The 17,942-nt window shown below is 45.7% G+C and overlaps 1 protein-coding gene across 7 annotated transcripts in view; it reads left to right on the plus strand.

The window, feature by feature from the left end:
* ATP11B (ATPase phospholipid transporting 11B (putative)) overlaps positions 1 to 17,942 on the plus strand; it is a 162,058-nt gene that overhangs the window by 120,101 nt on the left and 24,015 nt on the right. For all 7 annotated transcript variants that reach the window (XM_056565292.1, XM_056565291.1, XM_056565293.1 and 4 more), the window contains one exon: positions 17,395 to 17,460. In XM_056565292.1, the coding sequence (XP_056421267.1) occupies positions 17,395 to 17,460 (66 nt within the window). The remainder of the gene's footprint in view (positions 1 to 17,394; positions 17,461 to 17,942) is intronic.

Genomic DNA, 17,942 nt, shown 5'->3' on the forward strand with positions numbered 1-17,942 from the left:
TCCTTATTGCAATTACCTCTATTAGACTGGTTTCAGAGCTGGCGGCTCTATCCTGCCGCTCTCCCTTCCTGATCATCCCAGGAAAGGTTGTTTTTCGTGCGATTCCATCTTTTTTTTACCTAAGGTCGTTTCCGCTTTCCATCTCAATGAGGACATCGTCCTCCCGTCCTTTTGCCCCGCTCCATCTCATCCCAAGGAACGTTTGCTCCATAAACTGGATGTGGTGTGGGCTGTACGAACTAGGGATCGACTGATATCGATTTTTTTTTTTAGGGGCGATACTGATACTCTGTGGAGGTTAGGGCCGATAGCCGATAACCTATACTGGAATATCGGTATAAGTTATCGGCTATTTATCCCACACCCCCCACCCCCGGCAACATCGCTGCAGATCATTGATTTAAAGCTGGCGCTTTAATTCAATGAACAGCAGTGGCTTTTGCGGTGCCAGAAACCGCCGCCGCCGCCACCCTCTTGCTTCTCTCCCCCTGCCTGTCCTGGGGTCCTCCTGCATCCTATCATCGCCACCGCAACCGACCAACCCCCCACCGCACCGCCCCGGCCAGAGACCGCCGCCGCCCCATTGCCTCCCCCATTCCCGGTTTTATAATTACCTGTTCCCGGGGTCCGTGCTACTTCTGGCTCCAGCGTCGTCGTCCTGAGCTGTCACTGTGCGCAGTGACTTTGCGTTAAGGACGTCACTCGTCATTGTGCAGCACACAGCGTACCACAGGATGCCGCAGGAGCCAGAAGTAGCGTGGACTCCGGACCCCGGGAACAGGTAATTATAAAACCGGGAATGGGGGAGGCAATGGGGCAGCGGCGGTCTCTGGCCGGGACAATGCAGTGGGGGGGTGTGGTGCGGTGGGCAGGGCATTATCGGATTATCGGCAAGGTCCAAAATCGTGAATATCGGCTGATAATATCGGGACCGATAATCTGTCGATCCCTAGTACGAACCTACCTCTCGATCACTTCTTCCTTTCGTCAGTGTGACTCCTTTTTTGTTCTTACGGACAGCCACTGTAAGGGACAACCTGCTTCAAAGGACACCATTTCGCGGTGGATCAGGTCTGCCATTTCGAAAGCTTACCGTTGTAAATGGAAGACCCCTCCTTTTAAGGTTTCTGCTCATTCCACGCGTTCTGTCGGAGCTTCCATGGCTCTCCGTAACAGGGCTTCGGCCTCTCACGTCTGTAAGGCGGTCTTGGTCTTGGTTTTCTGCCTTTCGGTCCCCTCCTACTGCTCTGGGAGTAAACTGATTACCTCAGGCTCTGTAGGCGGGTATATCCTGCTGGGAGGAGCCGACCATTTTGGTTTCCATATTGTCAAGTCTCCTAGCTACAACAGCATATACCCAAAGTCTGTGTCCCCCAATTGATCCTCTGAGAAAAGGATTTTACAGTAAGAACAAAAAAATCTCCTTTTTTTTAACCCCTTCGACCTCTCCAATTATGATTTTTTTTTCTCCTACTGAAAAAGTTGTCTTATGGCTCATTTTTTGTGGCACAATTGTACTTTTAATTGGCACACTTTATTTTGACATACACTGCACAATAAAACAAAGGGAACACTTAAACAACACAATGTAACTCCAAGTCAATCACACTTCTGTGAAATCACACTGTCCACTCAGGAAGCAACATTGATTGACAATCAATTTTACATGCTGTTGTGCACATGAAACAGACAACAGGTGGAAATTATAGGCAATTAGCAAGACACCCCCAATAAAGGAGTGGTTCTGCAGCTGGTGACCACAGACCACGTCTCAGTTCCTATGCTTCCTGGCTGATGTTTTGGTCACTTTTGAATGCTGGCGCTGCTTTCACTCTAGTGGTAGCATGAGACGGAGTCTATAACCTACACAAGTGGCTCAGATAGTGCAGCTCATCCAGGATGGCACATCAATGCGAGCTGTGGCAAGAAGGTTTGCCGTGTCTGTCAGCGTAGTGTCCAGAGCATGGAGGCGCTACCAGGAGACTGGCAAGTCCATCAGGAGACGTGGAGTAGGCTGTAGGAGTGCAACAACCCAGCAGCAGGACCGCTACCTCTGCCTTTGTGCAAGGAGAAGCAGGAGGAGCACTGCCAGAGCCCTGCAAAATGACCTCCAGCAGGCCACAAATGTGCATGTGTCAACTCAAATGGTCAGAAACAGACTCCATGAGGGTGGTATGAGTCCCCGACGTCCACAGGTGGGGGTTTTTATTACAGCCCAACACCGTGCAGGACGTTTGCCATTTGCCAGAGAACACAAAGTTTGGTAAATTCGCCACTGGCACCCTGTGCTCTTCACGGATGAAAGCAGGTTCACACTGAGCACATGAGTCTGGAGATGCCGTGGAGAACATTCTGCTGCCTGCAACATCCTCCAGCATGACCGGTTTGGTGGTAGGTCAGTAATGGTGTGGGATGGCATTTCTTTGTAGGGAGGTCATACGGGCACGTGGAGGCCACACATACTACTGAGCCTCATTTTGACTCTTTTTAAGGCCATTACATCAAGGTTGGATCAGCCATTAGTGTGGTTTTCCACTTTGATTTTGAGTATGACTCGATATCCAGACCTCCATGGGTTGATAATTTGATTTCCATTGATAATTTTTGTGTGATTTTGTTGTCAGCACATTCAAGTATGTATAGACGAAAGTATATGATTAGTTCATTCGTTCAGATCTGGAATGTGTTATCTTAGTCTTCCCTTTATTATTTTGAGCAGTGTATAATGTATTATAGGTAACCGAAACATTGCACACTTGTTGATACAATAAAGCCACTTATTGATTCACCGATTAGAGTGCTACGGCGCATCTGTTTGGTATGATGTATTATAAAGCCAGACAAAAAATTTTGTAGTGCAAAATTTAAAAATAGATAGAATTGCGTAATTTTGTTGGGCAATAATTTTTTTTGCAGGTCACAATACAGTAAAAGTGACATAAGTTTGCTCTATTGGTCAGTACATGTCCAATGATACCAAACTTGAATAATGTATGTGTCATTTTATGGGTTTAACCCCTTAAGGACCAAGCCCATTATGACCTTAAGGATTTTTGCACATCTGACCACTGTCAGTTTAAGCATTAATAACTCTGGGATGCTTTTACCTATGAATTTGATTCCGAGATTGTTTTTTGTGACATATTCTACTTTAACATAGTGGTAAATTTTCGTCGATACTTGCATCATTTCTTGGTGAAAAATTCTAAAATATCATGAAAAATGTGAAAATGTTGCATTTTTCTAACTTTAAAGCTCTCTGCTTGTAAGGAAAATAGACATACCAAATAAATTATATATTGATTCACATATACAATATGTCTACTTTATGTTTGCATCATAAAGTTGACATGTTTTTATTTTTGGAAGACATCAGAGGGCTTCAAAGTCCAGCAGCAGTTTTCAGTTTTTCTCAAAATTTTCAAAATCAGAATTGAATTTTTCAGTTACCAGTTCAGTTCTGAAGTGGATTTGAGGGGCCTTTATATTAGAAATACCCCATAAATGACCACATTATAAAAAAACTGCGCCCCTCAAAGTATTCAGAAAGTTTGTTAACCCTTTAGGTGTTTCACAGGAATAGCAGCAAAGTGAAGGAGAAAATTCTAAATCTTCATTTTTTACACTAACATGTCGTAGACCCAGTTTTTGAATTTTTACAAGGAGTAAAAGAAGAAAAAGCCCCACAAAATTTGTAACCAAATTGCTCTTGAGTAAGGAAATAACTCTGGTGTAGACCCCAACTTTACCTTTTTCATCAGGGGTAAAAGGAGAAATAGCCCATCAAATTTGTAACACAATTTCTCCCAATTATGGAAATACCCCATATGTGGCACTAAACTGTTGCCTTGAAATACGACAGGGCTCCAAAGCAAGAGAGCGCCATACGTATTTGAGGCCTAAATTGGGGATTTGCATAGGGACGGACCCGGATGCAAGAATTACACTTGCATGGTCCTTCAAAATTACCCTACGGCAGGGTTTCCTCCAGCTGACAGTCAATGGATGTACGGCAATATTGGGAGTTGTTGTTTTGCAACACCTGTTTTGGAAACAATGCCATACCAGACGGTTTTTATTTGGGGGGGGGTGGGGTGGTAGCTGTTTAGGGGTATGTGTATATGTGTTGTTTTACCCTTTATTTTGTGTAGTGTAGTGTTTTTAGTGTCTATTCACACGGGTGGGGGTTTACAGAAAGTTTCCCGCTGGGAGTTTGAGCAGCAGGGGAAAATTTGCTGCATCTCAAACTTGCAGCAAGAATCTCGCTGTAAACCCCCGCCTGTGTGAATGTACCTTGTACATTCTTCCAGCTGTTGCAAAACTACAACTGCCAGCATGCCTTTTGGCTGTCCGTGTGTGCTGGGGATTGTAGTTATGCAACAGCTGGAGGCACACTGATTGCGAAACACAGAGTTTACTCAGTGTTTCTCAACCAGTGTGCCTCCAGCTGTTGCAAAACTGCAACACCCAGAATGTGTGGTCTATCAGTGCATGCTGGGAGTTGTAGTTTGCAAAAGCTGGGGGCATACTGGTTGCGGATCACTGATTTAGGTAACCGAGTGTGCCTTCAGCTGTTGCAAAAGCTACAACTCTCAGCATGCTGTGACAGCCGAAGGACATGCTGGGACTTGTAGTTATGCAATAGCTGGAGGTGTACTACTACAACTCCCAGCATGCCCTTTGGCTGTCCATGCATGCTGGGGGTTGTAGTTATGCAACAGCTGGAGGCACACTGGTTGCAAAACACAGAGTTTACTTAACTTAGTGTTTCGCAACCAGTATGCCTCCAGCTGTTGCATAACTACAACTCCCAGCATGTACGGTCTGTCAGTGCATGCTGGCGAGCAGCGGGGACTGGAATTCCCACGGGCGTACAGGTACGCCCTGTGTCCTTAAGTACCAGGAAGTCAGGGTGTACTTGTACGCCCTGTGTCCTGAGGGGGTTAAAAAAAAAAGATAATAAACACCGAAAATTTGAAAGTGTGATGTGACCAAAAGGGTGGGAGGGTGCGGACGATGGGACCACTAGACACCAGAGATGACCGGCATTTAATTTATAAATGCTGTGATTGCTATTGATCGGGGCGTTTAACCCTTTAAATTACTGATATCGGTGCGATCTCCACTGGCCGTCATTACCAGGAGATATCAGTTGCTGATAGCATCAGACCTGGGCCCGCGTCATATCGCCTCACCTGTCCCATGACGTACGAACTGCTCAGGGCAACAGCTTGTAATCAAAGAAGACCTGTCACTTCTACTGACATATCTCTTTTTTTAGTAAACCTTTATATTCCCCATACTGCAGCTTGGCACACATCATTGACACTTGACCCCTGATTAAGATAGAGAGCTGACAGATTACCGTTAAATAAAGTATTAGATGTCCTTGTTGGCTAGTGTTATTGAGCTGGGGCCAGGAAATAAGTGTTTGTTTTTTTTCCCCTACAACTTATGTTACTATACATCTTGCATTTATTTCTAAAATTTAGAATTCTCAAACTAGAGGCGTATATTTTTTATATACTACTTTGGTAGAATTGGAACAGCTGCTGTTTAGTAAATGTTTTTTGAATGTTATATATAATTTGCTCAGTTTACATCAAACACTTAGGAGAGATGCAAACATTTTCTGGTGTTTAGCTATAGGCACGCTTAATTAGTCCTACACTAAACAAATCATTATCATTTTGCAAAAAACACTTGTTATAGCCATCTGTTAAATGGTCATTGTCAGATGTACAACATATAAAATGTCTTTATATCTTGGTTAAACAATACTTTTTCTAATATATTTCCATTAAAAAAATCACATTTTATAAAAGAAAACTGTCTTTGAAAATCCTACCAATAAGGGTCCCCATACCTCCTGGGACTTTGATGAGTCCCACAGCAGCATGAGGGTGTCCAAGGGTCATGGACACGAGTTGGTTGATTGACAATGCTGCAGGAGGAACACAGCCTGCAGCAACACTGCTGTAACACTGAGTTTTACCAATCATGTGCCTCCAGCTGTTGCAAAACTCCAACTCCAAGCATGCCTGGACAGTCAAAGGATGTCTGGGCATGCTGGGAGTTGTAGTTTTGCAAACACTGTATAGCACAGCTGAAGGCAACACTGCTGAAAAAAAGGAGTTATCAAAACAATGTACCTCCAACTATTCCTTAACTAAATGTCCCAGCATTACAGGACTGCCTAAGGATGACACACATGAATGACGTAGAAAGAAGTAAGTTATACAGTCACCATATTATCTTTGGTGGTAGAGTACAGGCAATCTCCAATAATCATTGTGTGCGTATGTGTCTGTGTGTGTGTGTGTATGTGTGCGCACAGCATAAATCCAGAGAGGAAAGGGTTACAGAGAAGGGCTGCCAGGCTCCCGAGAGCAGTGAGTCAGAAGAGTGAGGGAGGGGGAGGAGTCATCACAGTGCAGGCAAGAGAAAGAGATTCCCCCTCACTTTGACAAGATGGAAAAGATTGTTACCAAAAAAGATATGGCTATCGGATAACTTATATCAATCATATGGTCAGTATGGAATACTAACACCAAAAATAAAGGGACCATATAACAACAATGTTATTAGAATTGTAACCAAACTTTATTGAAATATGACAAACCTAAAAACACATATCATGTATAGGTACCACAAGGACTCAGGTAGAAGAGAGGATGATAAGGGCACTGAAAAAAGTCCTGAATGGTAAGGACTTCACAAGGGCACAGGACACTAATGCCTAGGAAGGCATGAACAAGGGCTGGGTTAGATGATCACTAGGCGAATACCATGCTGGATAAAAATCTCCAGAGATATGTAGTGCTATCTCTAGCAGCTAGTAACTGTTCCAACAATAATGACTAAAGTAATGAAGTGCAAGAGAACACAATAAAAGGGATACTTAAAACTCATGCAAACTATGTACAATACATGACCAGTGCACTTCTGGAGCACCTCTCGCCTCCTACCCTTGAACGCGTTTTTGCATCAATTGGCTTTGTCTAACCCAGCCCTTTACATAGAGCCTTGTTCATGCCTTCCTAGGCATTAGAGTCCTGTGCCCTTGTGAAGTCCTTACCATTCAGGACTTTTTTCAGTGCCCTCATCTTCCTCTCTTCTACCTGAGTCCTTGTGGTACCTATACATGATATGTGTTTTTAGGTTTGTTATATTTTAATAAAGTTTGGTTACAATTCTAATAACGTTGTTACACGGTCCTTTTTTTTTGGTGATAGTAAGATGGAAAAGATATTGAGCTGTAATATGCTATTTTTTTGTGAAATATGGGTGATAGAGACATAACAATTTCTTGTACATGATCAGGAACTTTCATATCTTAATGAGCTCTTGTAAAGTGAAAGTTGAGCTGTGATTGGTTGTTATGGGCAAAACCAGACAATTAGGGTTTCAGGCTGATTGATAAATATGGGCTATTATTTTGCGACCAGACCTATTTAGGACGTATTAAAGTAAATCTATCACTAGATTTATGTTACTCTATGAAATGGAATCGATCACTAGTTTTGTTACTCTATTAAAGGGAATCCATCTCTAGGTTTATGTTACCTTGTCTAGAAGCAGTGTAAACTTGTGACAGAGATGCAGCCATTCCTTTGATATCAAGAAGACCAAGTACAATGCCATCCCTCTCTACCCACTGCTGATGGACAGGTTTCTGTCATATAGGAAGGAAGCTATCAATCAGCGGCTGGTGGGCAATTGGGGCTGGATCCCTTGAATTTTGAGTAGTACCAAGCATGCACATAAAATAAGAAAGATAACTTCCTCACGCTTTGTGTCCTTGATATGTGGAAAGACATCACATGTATGGCTGAATTATATTGTGTAAAAGTATTAGTTTATTCTCAATAGTCCAGCATAAACCTAGTAATAGAGTCTCTTTTGATGAAGGGTGTATTATTATTTTTTGTCGCATAGCAGTATGTGGGCCTTTACATTATAAATATTTGTAATTGCTGTTTTAAGAAAATCGGTCAGCAGTTTTCAGCCATCAGTTGCTGACAAACCTATAAAGAGATGGGCAGGGACTTAATATGATCATGCAACCTGACAAGGAAAATGTTATTCACTGTCCTAGATGCAACCATGGCAAGTGTTCAGGAGGAGGGCTTTTCTTGTTAGGTGCTCAGAGCACTCTGTATTAGGCTCCTTGGCTTCTTCTCTCATCTATTATTCACACCTGAAGTGTTTAGTTGGGAAAGCTCTCAAAACCTCTGGACACTTCTGCAGAACAGCCTTCCGTGACGCTTGCCATAGCGGTGTCCAAGAGATATTGTTCTATTGCCTTCCCTGGCCTTTGTATGTGCAATTAAAGGGATACTCGGGTGGAAAACTTTTTTCTCTATTGGCTCCATTGGGAGACACAGACCGTGGGTGTATGCTACTGTCTCTAGGAGATATGACACTATGGCAACAAAGAAGTCTGCTCCTCCCAGCAGGATATATCCGCCTCCAGGCCCTGAGGTAATCAGTTTTAGCTTAGTGTCTGAAGAAGGTGGACATGGTCTGGAATTCTCCAGACCAGGTCTTCTGTTTTATTATTTTCCTAGTTAGGGAATGTGTTAGTTTTTTATTCCTTTTTCTTTCATGTTTTCAGGTGGGGACTCACTGTCTCCCCATTTTTTCTATGCACTCGTGATTGTGTGTGTGTGTTTACTGTGCACTCGTGTGTGTGTGTGTTACTATGCGGCTGACAGCTGCGGCACTTGTACTGTACGTGCGCATGAAGCGCCGACTTACTTTCACTTCGGCAGCAGACTGCTGCCGGCGCATATCAGTCTTGCCCGCTCACTTCCCCGCGAGCGCATATGCGGACGACATGTGTGCTCGGGGCAAGGAGCGGGCACCATTATTATTCTTCTTCATCGGCATTTCGGCGGCCGGGGCACTATAGCTCCGCCCACAGGGCCGCCAGAGCTTACTGGAGGCGCAAATCATCCTCCAATCAGCGCTGTGCGCGCGATGCAGGTGGCAGGGGCCAATCAGACAGTGCCCGTGCTCCAGGCTTGCCCCTCTCCGGCTATTGGCTAGTCTGTTCTCCTCTCTGTCTACATAGAGCGGAGTTTCATCACAGCAGCTGCCACAGGGGACACAGAACTGTTCCTCCCTCTAAACAGACAGCTTGACTGTTAGTCTCCTATTTTGTCTGTATGACATGTAATTCCAAAATGCCTGGATCTACTGAACCCACTGGCTCTGCCTTCTCCACTGCTCCCCCAGACCCCCTAGCTCCCCCGGATGCTCTTACAGTTCCGGTGGATTCGGCCGCCCCTCCAGCCTGGGTTTCTTCCTATCCCAGTATATGGCTGACTTTACTCAAGTCTCCAATTTGGTGGCTGAGGCCTCCCGTGACGTGGTGTCTGCCTTGATGAGGTCTGCCCTGCGCCGGCCTGCTAGAGGGTCCTGCTCCTCTTCTCCACAAGCCTCACGCTCTCACAAGCGTACTAGGGGTGCTTCTTCTGACTCTTACATTGAGTCTTCAGGTAGACGTGGGCACTCCCCTCGTAGGTCTCGCCCCCTCGTGTCATCTGGTCACAGACGTCGCTCCTCCAGAGGACGTTCCCAGAGTCGCCGCTCTGCCTCGCCAGAGCCACGTACCCGGTCAGGGTCGCCCCCCTCCAGGGCTGCCTCCACTCGTTCACATTCTCCTGGTGAACTGGCAGATGAGGCTCCTGAATCGGCATCTGACTCAGAGGACCACTCGGATACAGTTGAAACGGAGAACTCATTGGTTGCGGCCATAAGAGACACCTTTCACTTAGAGGACCCAGGATCTTCGGACGTGACTCCTGAAGTATCCTTTCATCGTGCTAAACCAGCACCTCAAAGGTTCAGCTCTCACGCTGAATTTGACATCCTTCTGGAATCTGCATGGAGACATCCGGACAAGAGGTTCCCGGGAATGAAGAAGGTTCAAGTGCGTTACCCATTCGCCAAGGACCTTGCCTCTAAGGTGGTTTCCTCACCCTCGGAGGATCCACCAATTTCCCGCCTCTCTAAGGCTACTACACTGCCGCTAGCAGATGCGGCTGTCTTCAAGGACTCGACAGACAAGAAGGTGGAGTCCTTAGCAAAGTTTGGTTCTGAAGCAGCAGGCTCTTCTCTGCTTCCCAACCCTCGCCTCTGCATGGGTGTCCAAGGCCCTTTTGGTGTGGTGCTCAAAACTCCGTCAGGGTATCCTGGAGGGATTCCCCCCAGAGGATCTTTCTGCTTTGGTTCTCCAATGCTGTAAAGCTGGGGACTTTCTGTGCACAGCTTCCATGCAGTCAGTCTGTTGTGCTGCCTTTGCTGTGGGTTTCCTAGCGGCCCTCCGCCGCTCCATGTGGCTTAAGGCGTGGGATGCGGATGCCGCCTCCAAAAGGTCTCTCACCGAGCTTCCTTTTACTGGTACCCGTCTTGACGAGATTATCTCTGAGGCGACGGGGGGTAAGAGTTACTTGTTGCCTCAAAATAAGGCTCACTCTACTTCCCAGAGGAAGTTCACTTCCTTCCGGTCCTTCCGGACCTTTGGCCCCAATAAGGGGCGCCTTCGCGGGACAAGAAGGCTCCCTCGTTCCTGGCACATCCGTCTTGGAAGTCGGACACCAACCGTTCCGGCCGTTTTGCGGCCAAATCAGGCAACCGCAATCCCACTAATGCATGAAGTGAAGCCCCCACCCGCATGTTTTTCTCGGGTGGGAGGTCGTCTCTTACTTTTTCGAGACATCTGGACCGCACACATTAACCCCTTAAGGACTCAGGGTTTTTCTGTTTTTGCACTTTCGTTTTTTCCTCCTTACCTTTTAAAAATCATAATCCTTTCAATTTTCCACCTAAAAATCCATATTATGGCTTATTTTTTGCGTCGCCAATTCTACTTTGCAGTGACATTAGTCATTTTACCCAAAAATGCACGGCGAAACGGAAAATAAAATCATTGTGCGACAAAATCGAAAAAAAAAACGCCATTTTGTAACTTTTGGGGGCTTCCGTTTCTACGCAGTGCATATTTCGGTAAAAATTACACCTTATCATTATTCTGTAGGTCCATACGGTTAAAATGATACTCTACTGATATAGGTTTGATTTTGTCGCACTTCTGGAAAAAATCATAACTACATGCAGGAAAATTTATACATTTAAAAATGTCATCTTCTGACCCCTATAACTTTTTTATTTTTCCACGTACAGGGCGGTATGAGGACTCATTTTTTGCGCCGTGAGCTGAAGTTTTTATCGGTATGATTTTTGTTTTGATCGGACTTTTTGATCACTTTTTATTCATTTTTTTAATGGTATAAAAAGTGACCAAAATACGCTTTTTTGGACTTTTGAAGTTTTTTTGCGCGTACGCCATTGACCGTGCGGTTTAATTAATGATATATTTTTATAGTTCGGACATTTACGCACGCGGCGATACCACATATGTTTATTTCTTTTTTTACACTGTTTTATTTTTTTATGGGAAAAGGGGGGTGATTCAAACTTTTATTAGGGAAGGGGTTAAATGACCTTTTATTAACACTTTTTTTTTTACATTTTTTTTGCAGTGTTATAGGTCCCATAGGGACCTATAACACTGCACACACTGATCTCCTATGCTGATCACTGGCGTGTATTAACATGCCTGTGATCAGCATTATCGGCGCTTGACTGCTTCTGCCTGGATCTCAGGCACGGAGCAGTCATTCGTCGATTGGACACCGAGGAGGCAGGTAAGGGCCCTCCCGGTGTCCGGTCAGCTGTTCGGGACGCCGCGATTTCACCGTGGCGGTCCCAAACAACCCGACTGAGCAGCCGGGATACTTTCAGTTTCACTTTAGTAGCGGCGGCCAGCTTTAACCGCCGCTTCTAAAGGGTCCTGCGCCGGCTCCCGCGATATGAAGCGGGATCGCGCCGCGATCCTGCATCATATCGCGTCGGTCCCGGCGCTCATCAACGGCCGGGACCCGCGGCTAATACCACACATCGCCGATCGCGGCGATGTGTGGTATTAGCCGCGGGTCCCGGCCGTTGATGAGCGCCGGGACCGACGCGATATGATGCAGGATCGCGGCAGCCGGCGCAGGACGTAAATATACGTCCTGCTTCGTTAAGGACTCTTGGGTCAGAGACGTGGTGTCCCTTCCGAGGGATCGTTTTTTTCAGTCCCGGTCTCCTTCTCTGGTGAAGCAGTTTCGGGAGGCCCTCCGGTCCCTGCTCCTCCAGGGAGTTATTGTCTCCGTTCCTCCAGGGGAACGTTTTTGGGGTTTCTATTACAATCTTTTTGTGGTCCCAAAGAAAGGCGGTTCTGTGCGACCAATTCTGGACCTCAAGCGTCTCAACCGTCATCTTCTCATCAGCCACTTGCGAATGGAATCTCTCCGTTCGGTAGTGGCATCCATGGAACAAGGGGAGTTTCTATCTTCGGTGGACATCAAGGATGCCTACCTTCATGTTCCAATATTTCCCGGCCATCAGCGGTACCTCCGCTTTGAGGTTCCGGAGGGGCACTTTCAATTCGTAGCCCTACCCTTTGTTCTGGCCACTGCTCCTCGGGTCTTTACCAAGTTCCTTGCGCCAGTGATGGCCCTGTTGCGGTCGAGAGGAGTCTCGGTGCTCCCTTATCTGGACGACCTTCTCATCAAGGCTTCCACCAGAGTCCAGACTCTGGAGAATGTGGATCTCACTCTCCAGACCCTGAATCGCTTCGGGTGGATGGTCAACCGGGACAGCTCTGTCCTCTCTCCCAATCAGTCTCTGATCTTCTTGGGACTTCAATTCAACACGGCCTCTGCCTGGATTTGCCTTCCGCCGGACAAACGTCTGGCGCTCCTGTCAGGAGTCCGCTCTCTTCGGGCCCAGGCCCCAGTTTCCATCCGCATTTGCATGGAAATCTTGGGTCGGATGGTAGCGGCCATGGGAGCCATACCCTTTGCCCAGTTTCATTACCGTCCCCTTCAACTGGCGATTCTCTTTCGATGGGACAGATCTCCTCTGTCTCTCGATCGCAAGATTGCTCCTTCTTGTCGGATCCGTCAGTCTCTGCTCTGGTGGCTCCGCTCCCCCATCTTCTTCAGGGGTGATCATTTCTTTCCCTCCACTGGCAGGTAGTTACAACGGATGCCAGTCTGTCGGGCTGGGGCGGTGTGTTCAGGGACTGGAAGGTTCAAGGCCTCTGGTCTTTCCGGGAAGCCCTTCTTCCGATAAATATCTTGGAGCTGAAGGCGATTCTTCTTTGTCTTCTTCATTGGGAGTCCGTGCTTCAGTCCCGCCCTGTCCGCGTCCAGTCGGACAACGCCACGGCCATAGCGTACATAAGTCGGCAAGGCGGCACTCGCAGCTCGGCAGCCATGGCCGAGGTGACAAAGATTCTCATCTGGGCAGAAAACAAGGTTTCGGCCATTTCGGTGATTCACATTCCGGGTGTGAACTGGGAAGCGGACTTCCTCAGCCGACCCCGGCGAGTGGTCCCTACATCCAGAGGTCTTCGTGCAGATCTGCGACCTCTGGGGCATTCCAGACGTGGACCTCTTTGCGTCTCGGCACAATCGGAAGATCCTTCCACTTGTGTCAAAGTCCCGGGACCCCCTGGCTCTAGCCGTGGATGCCCTAATGATTCCTTGAGCGGGGTTTGCTCTGCCCTATCTTTTCCCTCCCCTTCCGGTCCTTCCCATGGTTCTGAGGAAGCTCAAAGCGGAGGACGTTCTCGTCATACTGGTAGCCAGATTGGTCCGAAGGTCGTGGTACGCAGACGTGGTCAGGCTCTTGGACGACACTCCACTGCGCCTTCCACTTCGTTTGGACATGCTGTCTCAGGGTCCGCTGTGCCACCCCAATTTACAGTCGCTGCATTTGACGGTGTGGCGGTTGAGATCGCGGTTTTGAGAGCCCGCGGTTTCTCTTCCCAAGTCATTCGCACCATGCTCTGGGATTGCTAGCCCTCCTCGGCGAAAATTTACCACCGTACCTGGCGGTCTTATTATTGTTGGTGTGAAGCTCATGTTTTGTCTCCTGTTACTTTTTCTGTCCCCCGTCTTCCCTCCTTCTTGCAGTCGGGATTGGAACTGGGGTTGTCTCTCAGTACCCTTAAGGGTCAGGTTTCGGCCCTTTCTATTCTTTTCCAGCGTCCTCTGGCTTCTAATTCTCATGTCCGGACCTTCTTTCAAGGAGTGGCGCATGCTTCCCCTCCTTATAGGTCACCTTCTCCCCCTTGGGACTTGAATCTGGTTCTGGGTGTCCTCCAAGGTGAACCTCTTGAACCCCTTAGGGAAGGTGTCCATGTGCCTCTTTTCTTGGAAAGTGGCGTTTCTTGTTGCGATCACCTCCATTCGGAGGGTGTCTGAATTGGCAGCTCTCTCCTGACGTTCTCCGTTTCTGGTGATTCACCAGGACAAGGTTGTCTTCCGACCAGATCCTTCCTTTTTGTCTAAGGTTGTTTCGGCCTTTCATCTCAATGAGAACATTGTTCTTCCGTCCTTTTGTCCTGCTCCTTCTGATCCTAAGGAGCGTTTACTCCACAAACTGGATGTGGTTCGGGCTGTTAGGTCTTGCCTCTCTATCTCTTCTTCCTTTCGTCAGTGCGTTTCCTTTTTGGTCCTTACAGAAGGTCTTCGTAAGGGACAACCTGCTTCCAAGGCCATCATTTCTCGGTGGATTCGGTCTGCCATTTCGAAAGTCTATTGCTGTAGGGGGAAGATTCCTCCCTTAAGGGTTGTGGCTCATTCTACTCGTTTCTGTTGGGGCATCCTGGGCTCTCCAGAACAAAGCCTTGGCCTCGCAGTTTTGCAAGGCGGCTACTTGGTCGTCTTTGCACACTTTCTCGAGGTTCTACCGGGTTCATACCTTCGCATCGGCTGATGCTAGTCTGGGCCGTAAACTGCTGCAGGCGGCAGTGGAACAGCTGTCTGCCTGACGGATTATCTGCCCACCCAAGGGACGGCTTTGGTACGTCCCACAGTCTGTGTCCCCCAATGGAGCCGATAGAGAAAAGGAGATTTTTTAACACTTACCGTAAAATCTCTTTCTCTGAGGATCCATTGGGGGACACAGCTCCCGCCCTTTTGGGTTTCTCTTTGGTTCTCTGTCCAAGGGTGTGTTCACTTTATATATTTTCTTCTGGTTCTCGGACAGTTCGTGTTTTTTCCTTGACCTGTCGGTCCTCTCCTATTGCTCTGGTACTAAAACTGATTAGCTCAGGGCCTGGAGGCGGGTATATCCTGCTGGGAGGAGCCGACTTCTTTATTGCCATAGTGTCATACTTCCTAGAGACAGCAGAATACATCCATGGTCTGTCTCCCACTGTGTCCCCCAATGGATCCTTCAAGAAAGAGATTTTACGGTAAGTGTTAAAAAATCTTTTTATTTTTTATTTTTTTAATGAACTGGTGCCAGAAAGTTAAACAGATTTGTAAATTACTTCTATTAAAAAAATCTTTACCCTTCCTGTACTTTTTAGCAGCTGTATGCTACAGAGGAAATTCTGTTCTATTTGAATTTCTTTTTTGTCATGTCCACAGTGCTCTCTGCTGATGTCCGTATCAGGAACTGTCCAGAGCAGGAGAAAATCCCCATAGCAAACCTATACTGCTCTGTACAGTTCCTGACATGGACAGAGGTGTCAGTAGAGAGCACTGTGGACAAGACAAAAAAGAAATAAAAAAATACAGAATTTCCTCGGTAACATATAGCTGCTAAAAAACACAAGAAGGGTAAATATTTTTTAATAGAAGTAATTTACAAATCTATTTAACTTTCTGGCACCAGTTGACTTATAAAGACCTAAAAAAAAAATAAAAAAACACCGGAGTACCCCTTTAATTTGAGTCTAAACTGCTGACTAGATTCCCTTTAAATGGTGCTTACAGAACTGGTCTGGTGTGGATTTTTTTTACCCACATAAAACCATAGCATGTCCGGTGTGAAAGCACAAAGCTATGTAGTTTATCTTAGTTTTACAGTTACTTTTTCACAGTAGAAAAAAAACATTTTTTGCTGAGCTTTTTGTTTTTTTGTTCATCATTTGTTCACCATATGGTTTAAATAATCTTAACGGTTAACTTTATCACATAGTTTGTTGCAAATGCAGCAGTATCCTATATAAATATATTTTTTACACTTTTGCAGTTTAAACAATTTGGTACTTTTTAAAGTATAATTCCTATATGGTCATGCACGATATTCAGCTCTAGCATAGGGAGAGGTGACCACCGCATCACAATTAGCTATTATGAAACTGGACTTGTGCATGGAACTTTGCTGAGCATGGTATGGTGGCCTGCGCCCCTTATGCTGGAGCTGAAGATCTCAAATTATAAATTACTACAGCATGGGCTGAAAAATAACTATTCTGCTCTTTACATGCAACTAGTAACCTTACACTTGAATGTTCATCTCTGTGCTATGCTCTTGCTTTATCTCTTGGCTCTACTTCTCTTCCTTTTTTCCTCCTTTCCATGCTATGCATGTCATCAGATATCGAAGCCAAACAGGCATCTGGTAAGAGTATCACTGTAAGAGAGGAATAGTTTAGCAGTAATGGTGTTACTTATTATAATGTACTATTAGCACAGTTATCACTCTTGTTTTTTTTTTTTTTCTACTCAAAACTCTTTGAAGATCCTCAAATATATCTTCTATTTATTCATTTTTCTTTATGTCCCAGTCTGTTTGCTAAGGCTACTTTCACACTGCAGCTGAGGTCCGACCCTAAACGGCCGTTAGGCTCTTCTTTTTTTTTTTAATCGAGACAGGGCACAACGGGCAATAATTGGTCCCGATGGATCACATTTACTATAATGTGATCCTTTGGGCACCGTTATTTTGTAGTGGGAGAAAAAACGGCATAAACTGTATTTTTACTCCCACTATTCCCGCGGGCTCCCCTGACAGCCGCCACACTGCCTTGTCCTAACGGCAGTGTGAAAGAAGCCTAAGTGATGTGAAGGTTCATAAAGTCCTCCTCAGCCTGTCAGTTTGTCTTTGACCTAAGTTTCGTTCAGTTTCACACATGAGAAGATTCTACTTGCTGACCTATGATGTAGAGATCTTTGGTTCCCCTGGCTTGTGGACTGCCAGTTGTAATAACCAAAGAACCTAGGGGTTTCATAGCCTATCCTCTATTCTGTATAAATGTCACCCTCTAAATGATGTTACAGAACCGAGCCGAGAGAGCACAGAAATATGTCTCCCTCTTCCTGAATCCTGCTCTGTATCAAGTAGCAATACAAAAATTTTTAAATAAATGAATACATTTTATATATTCACTCTAAGCTTAAACTGGCAGAACCTATGTATGGCTTCCTAAAAAAGGGTTGTCCTGCCACTTAAAATTGTTTGTAGTTCTGTATGTAGACATGCATCTACTACTATGCTACTTGTGTTTCTAACATTAGCCTATGTCACATTTGTGTTTAGATGTTTGGCAACTGGACATTTGGAACTTTGGTGTTTACGGTTATGGTTTTAACAGTTACTATGAAGGTGAGTTTTAGAGGTTTTACAGTAAAAATGTACATAAAATGTAATTTTGTAAATACTCTGCTTATTGTGTGCTGATATTAATCATATGAATATTTTCTTTAACACGCCAAAAAATTGTTAAAATTTGGTTTCTTGCGGTCTGTATGCAGTTTATCTGCACTGAAGGCATCCCTTAATATTTAAGCTGCAATGCAGTCTACAGTTAGTTATGTTGTTAAGATAGCGTGGGTTCAGAGGCTATTGCCTGATTTTAACCTTCTAGATCAGTGGTCTTCAACCTGCAGACCTTTAGATGTTTCAAAACTACAACTCCCAGCATGCCGGGACAGCCGTTGGCTGTCCCGGCATGCTGGGAGTTGTAGTTTTGAAACATCTGGAGGTCGGCAGGTTGAAGACCACTGTTCTAGATGACGCAACAATTAGACAGAGGAGAGGGGGCTCCCCTTGTCAGCACATCAGTCCCCCACATGGTTTTTTAATCA

The sequence above is a fragment of the Hyla sarda genome, chromosome 3 (assembly GCF_029499605.1).
Source record: "Hyla sarda isolate aHylSar1 chromosome 3, aHylSar1.hap1, whole genome shotgun sequence".
NCBI classification, from domain to species: domain Eukaryota; kingdom Metazoa; phylum Chordata; class Amphibia; order Anura; family Hylidae; genus Hyla; species Hyla sarda.